Source organism: Coregonus clupeaformis, unplaced genomic scaffold (assembly GCF_020615455.1).
Source record: "Coregonus clupeaformis isolate EN_2021a unplaced genomic scaffold, ASM2061545v1 scaf0193, whole genome shotgun sequence".
Lineage (NCBI taxonomy): Eukaryota > Metazoa > Chordata > Actinopteri > Salmoniformes > Salmonidae > Coregonus > Coregonus clupeaformis.
Window position 1 is genome coordinate 202776 of NW_025533648.1, and position 13512 is coordinate 216287.

The following is a 13512-nucleotide window of genomic DNA, read 5'->3' on the forward strand; positions in this document are numbered from 1 at the left end:
CTACCTAGACATTCTTTGAATGGTATAGAACAGGTCTGGGGTTGTGTGATAACAATGGCAGTAATGCGGATAGCCTCATTGTTGAGATTTTCTCCGATCATGACAGCTGAGCAGACACATCTTACAAGTTCCCTGGAGCAATATATGACGCAAATATGTTACCAGAGAAGCTGTTTCGAAACATCTTTGACACTCACTCCCGTTCTCTAGAATTGTTTTTACTGCAGAGTGAAAAATAGGTCAGGGATTGCTTTCGGTATGTGAAGTGGCCAGAGGATGGCCCTATAAATCCCAGTCTGTGAGAGCTATAACAATTTCTATCGGAAATGTCTGTGTTAGGTGAAATGTGTGCATGTGCCAAACTGTGGAGAGAGACCATCTATCTGTATGATAATGCCATTTCACCACAGGAGACTCACTGAATATTTGGGTTGTATGAGTGATGGGTAAACAAACAAAAAAACAATGCACAAAATATGACAAATCTTTCCTAAAATCCACTCCACTAACCAACAAGGCATTTTCTTTCTTTTCACACCTCCTAATGTATTTCATCTACAGTCACACTCATCCACCACCATGTCCTGGTAGTGGCGTAGGACTACATTGTTGTTGTTGTCGTAGTAGAGCATGGAGACAGGTGATAGGCGGATGGCTACTCAGCAGGGCTGGGGCGTGCCGCAGGGGTCCAGGGAGTGTACCAGCGTCTGCAGGATGGCACGGTTGGTGCCATTCAGGCTCTCGCTCAACGGGAATGGGCACTCTCCGTGGCAGTAGTCCTGCCAGCCCACGTCCTTGAAGTCGATGTAGAGGCGGCGCGGCTTGCACACTTTGATGGGCGTCACCGGGAGGTAGACGACGCTCCTCTTCCGCCGAGAGTGGCACTGGAGCGGGTTCAGGGATATGGGCCACCAGTGAGTCCTGGAACTCTGGGAAGGTTACTGTTGGCCCGAACAGGAGAGTGTTTCCCGTGTGGTGGGCCATGATGGTGTCCCTAGCCAGGGTGTGGGCGGGTTGAGGCTACAGCTCCAGCACCAGGCTGTAGTTCCTCCCTGGTTTAATTAACCCATTGAATGACAGATTCACTACATGGAAAAACAATTTAGTCATTTAGCAGACACTCTTATCCAGAGCGACTTACAGTTAGTGAATACATATATATATTTTTTTTATACTTGCCCCCCGTGGGAATCGAACCCACAACCCTGGCGTTGCAAACACTATCTATCAACTGAGCTACATCCCCCGGCCATTCCCTCCCCCATACCCTGGACGACGCCGGGCCAATTGTGCGCCGCCCCAATGGGTCTCCCGGTCGCGGCCGGCTGCGACAGAGCCTGGATTTGAACCAGGATCTCTAGTGGAACAGTTTGCACTGCGATGCGGCGCCTTAGACCACTGCGCCACAGTCAACATAGGATTTTATCTGTAATAAACAAATCCAACGCTTTGTCCCCTCGTTTCTTTTTCATTGGTATATTTTGCACCAAAAACAATAGGAGTGAACTAACTCAGAGGCAATTGTTTAAAAAAAAATTAATGGTATATCTTGAATATCAAACTTGTTTAAAATGGATTGTGTATGTATGCCTATGTGGCTCAATAATGACTTGACCTCAAATTGTTATTCTGAGAATATTTTAAACCAGACATTCCTCTTTCATCTTAAATGGGAATGAGCACTTCAAACAACAACAAAGCAGTTAGGTAAACAGCTGAGGGATGGGGCTGGAGAAATGTAACCACTCAAATTCATAGACAGACCTATGGATGCAATGACTGACCATCCATAAAATATTGTTTTAACCATGTTTTAAGCGTTACAATGTTCGTTTACAATGGAGTAGGCTACAACAACACACTGGGCACAGATGTCAATTCAATGTATATTCCACTTTGGTTCAACATAACTTTATTGAAATGGCTTGGAAACAATGTTGATTCAACCAGTGTGTGCCCAGTGGGAAGCTTCTTCTGGGGGTTCTGATGGGGTAAGACAGTAGAACTAAGCTCATGAGGCATTTAGCCTGTAAATTATATACATGTTAGTACTTTAAAGAGCCACTGAACACGCCGTTTGGCACGTCTTTTTCTGTTGCTCATGAGATTTCAGTCTTGGAGGTGTTTCCTGACCGATTCCGCGTTTGGTTAATGATATTTGTCCCACATGAGACACTAGACGCAGAAGCCTATTTCACTTCCTCAAAATCCCCAGAATGAATGTAAGATAATTGAAGAAATCTGTAATTCATGTTGACATTTTTGTAGATAATGTTTTAGTTGCTCAGTTTGGTGCAGTATTTCTCAAGTTCAAAAATGCGCGACGTGTTGTCTTATGTAAACAAAGTCGGAGCTGCTGGGCAGGTCTGTCTTACTGTCTATGCTATTGGATAGAGGGCAATCAACGCAGCTGTTCACCCCATATTACTGGGCAAATGGACATTGTCAAATCAAAAACCCAACCTTCATTTACCCATTGTGATGCACTGATGTTCCAAACTCTGTTTTAGACAAGACTGACTTTATGACCAAAATTATCATATTTACAGTTTGTAGTCAATTTTGACACTAGAATAACTGTTTCTGACTCGAATCGATGCCACATAGTCCATTTTCAAACGGATGTGTTGCTTTTTAAAGGCAGTCGCTCTTTAAATGTCCAAAAATGGATGTAGCAATCGCAGATTGCCTTTTTAAAGGTGCCCCTTTAAAGAATACCCGCCAGTGTTGTGATTGGCTGTGATATTCACTTATTGATTTCTCCCACTGGGCCAAAATTGGAAAACTGTTTTGACTTTGTGCCTGTGTTATCTAGTGGGCAAGCAGCCAATGTAGAAACCTCTGTCATTTCCTGGTTGCTAAAATTCTACACTGTTCGCTCAATTTCTGTTTATGTGAGAAAACAAGCACTGACGTGTAAGAAATCATTTTACCATCAGTGAAATATATTTTCAATAACAAAAAGGATCGTTTTTACAGCTGAAGCTGGTGGACCAAAACAGAAAGTAAAAGGCTCACGTGCAAGTCCTTGCCATGTTACGGGGAAATGGGATGCGGGGAGGGGTGGCATTAGTTTTCCATGTAGCCTTGTTGTGTTGCAATTCACCTAGCTTCCACATAGGGGAGAAATTCTGTGTAGCACCTTTAACTTCCCAATTTCACAACATACTTTTGACCACTAGATGGCAGTCACTGGCCTTTTACAAAGAAAGGATAGGCTCTATTCTGGACTGTTTTGTTTCCTTAATTTGTAGCCTGGATTTAGAGCATGCAAACATCACAAGACCCAAATGTGCTCAAGACATTGTGGCATGTACCATGACCAAGGATAGAGTACTATACACAACTGGCCCCTATGGCTAAAGGGGATATGTATACCATTAAAGGGGCAATCAGCAGTTGCGACATGCATTTTTTGACATACATTTACCAATTAATTATTGAAGAATATAAATTACGACTCATGAGCTTAGTTCAACTGTCGTACCCCATCAGAACCCAAAATATAAGCTTGTTTTACTTCAATGTTTGTAAATAAAGAATGTAAACAAACAGCCTCAAAACATGGTTTCAACTAAAACTTTGATACCATGGAGGGTCAATCCTTGTATCCATAGCTCAGTCTATGAATTTGAGAGATAACATTTCTCCAGCCCCATCCCTCTTTTTACCAAACCAGGGGTGGGGAGGCCATTTAGTTATTGTTTCTACTGCCGATTGCCACTTTAACTGTACATTGAGGGAGAATGCAATACACCAGAAGGCCCTCTAGGTGTCATGAGGAACAAAGCAAGTCAACAGAAAAAACACACTTGGCTATTATCAAAATAGATTTTATTCTAGATGTTTCAAAGATCTGAGTGATTTTACAACAGTCAGATGCGTAGGTTGCAGAGAGTCTCAGCAATCATATGAGAGAGAGAACATAACAAAGGTGAGGTGCAAAGACAACAACATGGAGAAAAAAAAATCTGCAAACAGTTATTTACATGGTCCAGGGTGTTATGATACGTTGTTAAAGTTGAGATTGTTTTTGTTCATTTTTGCGTACATAGCTACAAATAAATCAGAATTATAAAAGTTTTCAAAGAGTACAAAACCTTCAAGGGCTTTTTAGACATAGCAAAGATAGAATTAGTACTTTAGGTAGGAACAAAAAATAGCAAACACTTGAATGCAGTGTAAAAAGCATATCTTTTTAAAAACAAAAGGTTATAAAATACCATTCCACTGTCATAGACTTCATAATAAATAGTGTCATTATGGTACAATCCACTCACTGTTGATTATATTAAAGAAACTTCAAAATACTCTTAGCTTCTGTACAAAATGTGTTTGTAAAACAAGTGACATTCTGAACAAAAAATCACAATGGAGGCTTTTGGAAAAAAACTAAAAAACATAGGTGTTTTAAAGCCTCAGGGTGTTAGCTAGGGCTAAGATATGGGATTTTGGAATGCCATGAAGTTGGCCTGGATCCAATGTGTAACCAACAAGTCAACAGTATAGACACTACTATTCCCCCTTCCTTTTTACAGAACGACTGCACACGTTCAGCTGGGAGTGAAATAAAACTATGAGCATTAATCCCTGTCTGGATGTGCCAACCAGGGTTGGAAGTCTACTCTAATTTAAATTCATGAAATGAACTGAAATTCAAATTCAAGAATGGGAAAAAGTGCCATTCATTTTTAATAAGGATTTTTTTTTAAATCTGGAATTGAAAATTCACTTTTGTAATGAATCAAAATAGAATTGACCCTAACCCTGGCTTAAACACGTCTCCCTGTTTCGCTTATACAGAACTTATACAAACCCAGTCGAAGGGCTGCTCTTCTCTTTTATAGCTATGACCGTTCAATGGTATTTTATAAAGAACCATTTCTCATGGTAAAAGACTCACATGATGTATAATACCACCACATTTGCCAAGCGTGTCTTCGAGAGTTACGGATTTTTTTAAACCACCCTTGCATTCGAGTGGCATATAAAATAATTCCCTGTGATGTCACAGATATATATTATATGTAGTTAAAATGTTACATGAAGTCATATGTTCCAAAGTCTGCTTCTCATCTCAACTCATCTCCCTGCATAAAAAAAAAATGAAAAAGTGCTTAAAAAAACGGCACCTTCTGAACACTACAAAAAAGCGCCATCAATCCATGCATAGGCCTCAACACAGCCTGTCTGAAAGTGTTGGTGCTGGGCAGAAAAACAATCACCCACACTTTTAAAACCCCGACCAAAGAGCAGACACCGCATTGTGTCCTAAAACAGAACACTTAAAGCAATGGTTCACTCCAAAATCAAACTTTGTCAGGTGTTTATAGGACTCAAAAGTAGTCTTGGAACGTGGACTAATCTCGTGTAAAGGCGTCTGCATGCTTCCCAGCCGAAACAGTTCGGAAGAGTTTGTGCATATATTATGACGACATTTTGTGATGTTTTTGTTCGTTTTGGACTTCGGTAAGGGTTTTTTCGGTTGTTCGGGCACACCATTTTTTCTTGAGGCAAGCCGAAGTTGGTAGCTGAAGTCTACACCCCTTCGTCGGTGATTGGTCAACAGTTAGGATTCTTCATTGAAGTCTGTGTTGACATTCAACGAGAGACAACTAGTTTTCATGCACATTTTTTCATTGAGAAATACTGCACCAAACATCTTAGTTAGATGTAAAATTGTGCGACTAAGATCTCCTCGGCAAAAGCTTCAATTAATGACCGATTTCTTGAGTTATCTTAGATGAATTCTGACTATTTTGAGGAAGTGTATACTGGCTACGGCGTCTCAAAATGGACAAACAGTACTATTGCCGCTTTTTAAAAAATGTGTAAAAACTTTGACGTCGGAGTCGACCACCTAAACATGAGAGACCTGAAGACATCGACATCACTAGATCCCAGTCATCAACATTCAACGACAATCATAAACATTTTGTTCAACATGACAAACTGCAATAAGATTGCCCAGCATTACCAATACAAATGTGATAGAGTTGGATGTGGATTGAAGGAAGCATGGTTGAAACTGACTGCGGGTGTAATACTTATGTAGGTGCTACGAAGGTCCTATGTACAGTACACAACTCTCTACGCAAGTGTTACTGCTGAAATCAAGACAGATACAGTATGTCCAGATTAATTACCAAGCAAGACCGGGCAACAAAACAAAGCAAGAACTTAGTGATGGCTTAGTCTGATTATCATTTAGCATTGGTTAGCTTAGCACGCGATGGACTGAGGAGGAACAACATATTGTGAATAGCACTCAAAATCTAACATCACATGTAGTTAGAATGTAAGAGGACAGGGCTTTCTAGTAGCTGCAGTGATGATCTTTAAGTCCAAGAGGTTATTCGAATTCTCAGAGATCTATTAAGCTAACAGTTTTGCACATCTGAAACCATTTCTAAAGGTAATAAGAAGAACAAGTATGCGTATGGCACCTTTCCTCCCCACTAACTGCTCTCCCCCAAAAAATGTAAATAAAAGGATTTAGGTCAACTGAAAAAAAGCAGAACGACCAACAGAATTGAAAACAAATTAACCCATTTCAACTTTAGAAATATATATTTTTTGTTGTTCAATGTATTCTTGAACCACAAAAACATGTATGTACAGTGCCAAAATGAATGGAGTTCTCCCAATAACAGTTTGAAATCCAAATTATAAAAGAAAACAAAAATCCTACTGACCTTACCTCTCTCAACATGTAACACAAACCTACGGCAAAATAAGTAAACCCCAAAAGCAAAACAAAGTGGATACAGGACGACAAAAAATGTGGACATGTACAATATGCACACACCAACGACATGGGAAAAAAAGCTTTACATTTCTCATTTCTGGTATAAAGGATAAAAAGAAATAAAGAAAACAAAACATTTCAGATATTTTGGTATGTATGCAATGGGTCCTCTTCTCTTCAGGTGATTTTTGTCTCGGTGACCGTAATAGTCATTTTTCTCTCCTGTGGGTCTGAGTCTGACTTGAGGGAAGTCCAGATCCCCTTTGCTGGGGGTTAGTTTGACCTCTTTTCTGGAGGGGTAGTCTGTGTGTTTATGGGGGTGTTGGGGCGCTCTGTTTGGCTGTGATGGTAATGGTGGTGGTGGTTGTGATGGCGGGCCATGGCTTCTGATGGGACTACAGCAGTGTAGACGACAGACCGGGACAGTCATTTTGGCTATGTACACATTCGTAGTCGGTCCATGGCTCCCCAAACGAGCGTCATTTCCTCAGGTCTAATACACAAACCTGGAACGGAGAGAGAGAGGGAGGGAGAGAGAGAGGTTAAAGGTCATATGTAATGAGCAGGGCCAGGAGCTTTTTTCCTGACCATGTGACCAGACCAGGGAAACCCCTGGCCTTAACAATGAAACAAACACACATCCATTATTAGTCTAAGTAGTGCTGTTTCCAGTGCTGAAAAACACTTCCTTTCATGCATTATTCAATCTTAGAACTCTCAGCTGCTCCACGTGTAAAACCTCTTAAGTCCAGTCAGAATGATAGCTATTGACTTCCTAACCGTCCCTGTCAATAGACACTGCATTATGCAAGGAGATCATTGGTGGTGGGCCTCACTTTACTAGGACAATCCCTTAACGATTATCCGTAGATGCTCAAGCCGATTGACAAACTATCTGTTTGATTAACTACTCCACAGCTGCAACTATTGACATAAAAACCATTATGTTTACTGCTCTAGCTGTAACACTTGATGAATAAAACAGATACTGGAAAGGTAGTTAGCTGAACATCCATTTATACCATTTGCCATTTAATATTTAGCTGATGCTTTTATCCAAAGCGACTTAGTCATGCGCGCGTAAATGTTTCACGTATGGGTGGTCCCAGGAATCTAACCCACTATCCTGGCATTGCAAGCGCCATGCTCTACCAACTTAAAGATACAGAGGACCTACAGTGGGGAGAACAAGTATTTGATACACTGCCGATTTCGCAGGTTTTCCTACTTACAAAGCATGTAGAGGTCTGTCATTTTTATCATAGGTACACTTCAACTGTGAGAGACGGAATCTAAAACAAAAATCCAGAAAATCACATTGTATGATTTTTAAGTAATTAATTTGCATTTTATTGCATGACATAAGTATTTGATCACCTACCAACCAGTAAGAATTCCGGCTCTCACAGACCTGTTAGTTTTTCTTTAAGAAGCCCTCCTGTTCTCCACTCATTACCTGTATTAACTGCACCTGTTTGAACTCGTTACCTGTATAAAAGACACCTGTCCACACACTCAATCAAACAGACTCCAACCTCTCCACAATGGCCAAGACCAGAGAGCTGTGTAAGGACATCAGGGATTAAATTGTAGACCTGCACAAGGCTGGGATGGGCTACAGGACAATAGGCAAGCAGCTTGGTGAGAAGGCAACAACTGTTGCCGCAATTATTAGAAAATGGAAGAAGTTCAAGATGACGGTCAATCACCCTCGGTCTGGGGCTCCATGCAAGATCTCACCTCGTGGGGCATCAATGATCATGAGGAAGGTAAGGGATCAGCCCAGAACTACACGGCAGGACCAGGTCAATGACCTGAAGAGAGCTGGGACCACAGTCTCAAAGAAAACCATTAGTAACACACTACGCTGTCATGGATTAAAATCCTGCAGCACACGCGAGGTCCCCCTGCTCAAGCCAGCGCATGTCCAGGCCCGTCTGAAGTTTGCCAATGACCATCTGGATGATCCAGAGGAGGAATGGGAGAAGGTCATGTGGTCTGATGAGACAAAAATAGAGCTTTTTGGTCTAAACTGCACTCGCCGTGTTTGGAGAAAGAAGAAGGATGAGTACAACCCCAAGAACACCATCCCAACCGTGAAGCATGGAGGTGGAAACATCATTCTTTGGGGATGCTTTTCTGCAAAGGGGACAGGACGACTGCACCGTATTGAGGGGAGGATGGATGGGGCCATGTATCGCGAGATCTTGGCCAACAACCTCCTTCCCTCAGTAAGAGCATTGAAGATGGGTCGTGGCTGGGTCTTCCAGCATGACAACGTCCCGAAACACACAGCCAGGGCAACTAAGGAGTGGCTCCGTAAGAAGCATCTCAAGGTCCTGGAGTGGCCTAGCCAGTCTCCAGACCTGAACCTAATAGAAAATCTTTGGAGGGAGCTGAAAGTCCGTATTGCCCAGCAACAGCCCCGAAACCTGAAGGATCTGGAGAAGGTCTGTATGGAGGAGTGGGCCAAAATCCCAGTTGCAGTGTGTGCAAACCTGCTCAAGACCTACAGGAAACGTATGATCTCTGTAATTGCAAACAAAGGTTTCTGTACCAAATATTAAGTTCTGCTTTTCTGATGTATCAAATACTTATGTCATGCAATAAAATGCAAATTAATTACTTAAAAATCATACAATGTGATTTTCTGGATTTTTGTTTTAGATTCCGTCTCTCACAGTTGAAGTGTACCTATGATAAAAATGACAGACCTCTACATGCTTTGTAAGTAGGAAAACCTGCAAAATCGGCAGTGTATCAAATACCTGTTCTCCCCACTGTACATCTACAGATCATTAGCACTAGCAACAATGATTTAAATACATAAATGAATAAATGCAACAGTTGGACAATGGATGAAGACACTCCAAATGTTTTGAATGTTTTAAATCCATCAGGTATTGAATGAATTATAGCGCATAAAACATTTTACCGGAACGGACAAATAATGAATGAAGTTCAGGGATTTTGGTATGGAATTCAGGTATTTAATTAGTCATTCTCCTTTTTTCTTAGACTGCACATATACACTGAATATACCAAACATTAGGAACACCTTCCTAATATTGAGTTGCACCCCTCCCCGTTTGTCCTCAGAACAGCCTTAATTTGTCGGGACGTGGATTCTACAAGGTGTCGAAAGCATTCCACACGGATGCTGGCCCATGTTGATGCCAATGCTTCCCACAGTTTTGTCAAGATGACTGGATGTCCTTTGGATGGTGGACCATTTTTGATACACACGGAAAACTGTTGAGAGTAAAAAATCCAGCAGCATTGCAGTTCTTCACACAAACCGGTGCGCCTGGCACCTACTACCAAACCCTATTTAAAGGCACTTAAATATTTTTTCTTGCCCATTCACCCTCTGAATGGCACACATACACAATCCATGTCTCAAAAGGCTTAAAAATCATTATTTAACCTGTCTCCTCCCCTTCATCTACACTGATTAAAGTGGATTTAACAGGTATTTCTTTTATATTTTGTGTAAAATAAAATATATGTGCCTTATTTGCATAAATACACTGGGTGTATTTGCATATATGAGTACATAAAGGGGTGGAATTAGGGCTGTTACGGTGACTGTATTACAGCCACACCGGTAGTGAGTGCATACATTTTCCCAGTACTGGCCCCCCGTGGGAATCGAACCCACAACCCTGGCGTTGCAAACGCAATGCTCTACCAACTGAGCCACACTGGACCACGAGTCATGACGGCAGTCAAATTCCATGTGACCGTTTAGTCACGGTAACTAGGCTTCTCCATTCTCTGATGCTGCTGATGGACATTAGTAGTCTAGCAAACTGACATCAATGCAAATGTAATAGAACATCTAATCAAACACTTCATGAGTGCTCATGAGCTAATGTTGCACAACATTTCTTTAGGCAGAGTTTTGATGGCCTCCATTAAAAAGAGCAGGATCCATCAGCTTTCTATAGGCTAGGCCTACTATATTTATTTCTCAACTTTCCTAATATTTAGCACATTGCTTCTCTTTACAACAGGAGTATAGCCTACCTGGCTGGCATGAAAATGAACCACGGGAAAAGCGTCCTCCATTCGCTATTTAATTGCATAGTCCTCCATTCGCTATTTAAGTGCATAGATGACATGTATTTTTTTTCAAATGCCCCTGTTCTGAGACAGGTGCATGATAATGGTCCATTCTAAATCAAAACTAATATTCACACATATATTTAGTATATGTAAAGGCAACATTAAATTAACAAGTCTGATGGGTGACAATATTAGCCTATCACTTGTGAATGATGTATTATCGCTTGTGAATGATGCCCAGCTTATGTATTAAGGCAAGAAACAGCGCATACCTTTTTTTTGCGACTTTTTCAAATCATAGTCACACCCTCATGTATCCTAGCCCATAGGCCTATATGTTTTGATAAGGTTTTTATCACAACTAAAGTGGCCAAATAACTTCTTAAAATTAAGCATATTAATCCGTTTATAACCGGTGTAGAACCTAACTGGCATACATAGGCTGTGCCTGAGTTTCAAGATTGAGGAAGATAATTTTCAGCATAAAAATGCATCTATGTAATAAAAGCATTACATGCAGAATCGCATTTGCAGTCACTTTCGAGAACAGCGTTTTCCCGGTAATTGCTTGCATTTTGGAACATTCGTGCTATAGCCTACTGCCTCATTAATCACTGTTGTCACATTGTGTTGCATAATTCAACAAGTGTGTCAATAGCAGGATACGCTCTGATTAAAAATCAACACGCTTGGCTCTAGATAACACCTCTCTATAGTATACACAATTTACATTGTTTGCGAGATCAGACATAATATCACTATAATCCGAGTGTCCATTTTCGGAAGTTACTTTTATTTCTGCTCATCTAATTTGTAAACATTTCAACTGTATCAACTGATTACTTTTTTCAATTCCACAAAAAAGTTATGTTTCTTGTGATGCAAGTGTCGAGATGTGTTAAATCCCAGACGAAGCTTTAGCGTTCTTATAGATGCAACGGAAAGATTATGTATTCCATTGAGCCCATTTCAGCCATTACCGGGGTGTGCTTGACAGGTAATTCCAAACATTTCCACAGTTGTAACTTAAACGGGAAAAAATGACAGGCACAAGTAAGAGTATGAAAGAGTCGCAGGAGTAAAATGAAAGCAATCAATCCAGCGAAATTTAAGTGACAAGTGGATTTGGCACCCCTCAAAAACACAGGAAATATATAGCTGAAAAAGACAGATCCTCAGGCGGGCGGGGCATGCGAGTTGCAATTAGCACAGTTCCACTATCCATATAAAGTGTCACTAATAGACTAAGGTCCAAAAGGCTTCTTAACAGCTTCTACCCCCAAGCCATAAGACTCCTGAACAGCTAATCAAATGGCTACCCGGACTATTTGCATTGACCCCAAACGTGCCGTGACCAGGAAAATCTTGGGACCAGGAAAATCTTGGGACCCTAGATATAGCTTTTAACTGTGGTCTAATATTTTTCCTTCTCAGTTCCTTCTGAAATCAGGAAAATAACTCCTGGCCATGAAGAGGCGGCTGGTGAGACTTACCGATCCGTCCGACGCGCTGGCTCCAACTTTGTCTCCCGTGGCGTTCCAGCACACCTCGAAGATGCCCCCCGTTCCCCTGTAGCTGTGAACTAAAGCACCCGTCTGGACAGACAGAGGGACAGACAGGGATGTGATCAGCAAAACAATGATAATCAAGAGAAATGGGGACAGGTCAATTTCAATCATGTTTACTTCCTTACACGTATCTCACTTAGGGCTGAATCCTTACTTGAGAATAGTTAGGACAAGTCACCCGTTAAAATCAACGCATGATTTATGTGAAAGTCAGAGTTATGCGCTCAGATCTCAAGTTAGGATTTGGACCTAAATATTCAAACCCATGCATCGACCATCAGACTAGCCCTGCAATAAACAGTTGGGCTTGAGATGTGAATGACGTATGAGTGAGATGAGCGAGTGTGTGTGTGTGTTATTCCGTCCTGTACCTGTGTGTTCCAGATGTGGACACACTTGTCGAAGGAGCCGCTGGCCAGGTGGCGCCCGTCGGGGCTGAAGGCCACACTGTAGACGGGCTCCTGGTGGCGGGTGAGCGTGTGGATGCACACGCCGCGCTCCACGTCCCACAGGCGCACAGTCGAGTCAAACGACGCACTGGGGGGAGATAGAATAGTACTTTAGTGTCCATCTTGGAAAGGAAATTCATATTTTGCTCTGCTCCTAACCTCCAAGACACAACAAATTTGGGAGGGAGTACAGGGTCAGCCCCAGCGCAGCGCCCCGAAGCAATTTAGGAGAGTAAAAGGAGAGGAGGAGAGGAAAGAGAAATATACTTTAATTTGATTACAGTGACTATCCTGGGATCTATTCCGTTGGGGCAAACAGAATGCAGCAGATCGAGATGCATAGAATGAACATACATGACTCCATACTATGTCACTTACAGATCCTAAATGCATTTGTTTGACACAAAACCTCTTATTAGCACAAACCCCCAGAGGCATGCTGGGAGTTGGAGTGTTTCCCAGAGGAATGCTGGGAGTTGGAGTGGTTCCTAGCCTTATTTTACCTGGCCAGCATCAGATTGGCATTGGGGTTGTTGGTCCCAGGCCCCGTGGGGCTCCACTTGATGGTGTAGATCTCCTTACTGTGAGCCTGCAGGTCATGGACACACAAGTCCTGCTTCATACTCCAGATCTGGTAGAGACACAGAGGGGAGAGGGGAGAGACAGAGATGTGAGGACT

At 41.8% G+C, this 13512-nt stretch overlaps 1 protein-coding gene and 1 pseudogene across 2 annotated transcripts in view; both read right to left on the reverse strand.

Annotated features, from left to right (window-relative positions):
- Positions 1-336: 336 nt before the first annotated feature.
- On the reverse strand, positions 337-984 carry LOC121534782 (annotated as a pseudogene).
- A 5070-nt stretch (positions 985-6054) lies between these two features.
- LOC121534972 (F-box-like/WD repeat-containing protein TBL1XR1) overlaps positions 6055-13512 on the reverse strand; it is a 35247-nt gene continuing 27789 nt past the window's right edge. For both annotated transcript variants that reach the window (XM_041841618.2, XM_041841617.2), the window contains 4 exons: positions 13337-13464; positions 12756-12921; positions 12310-12411; positions 6055-7254 (listed from right to left, as the gene is read on the reverse strand). In XM_041841618.2, the coding sequence (XP_041697552.1) occupies positions 7228-7254; positions 12310-12411; positions 12756-12921; positions 13337-13464 (423 nt within the window). In that variant the 3' untranslated portion in view covers positions 6055-7227. The remainder of the gene's footprint in view (positions 7255-12309; positions 12412-12755; positions 12922-13336; positions 13465-13512) is intronic.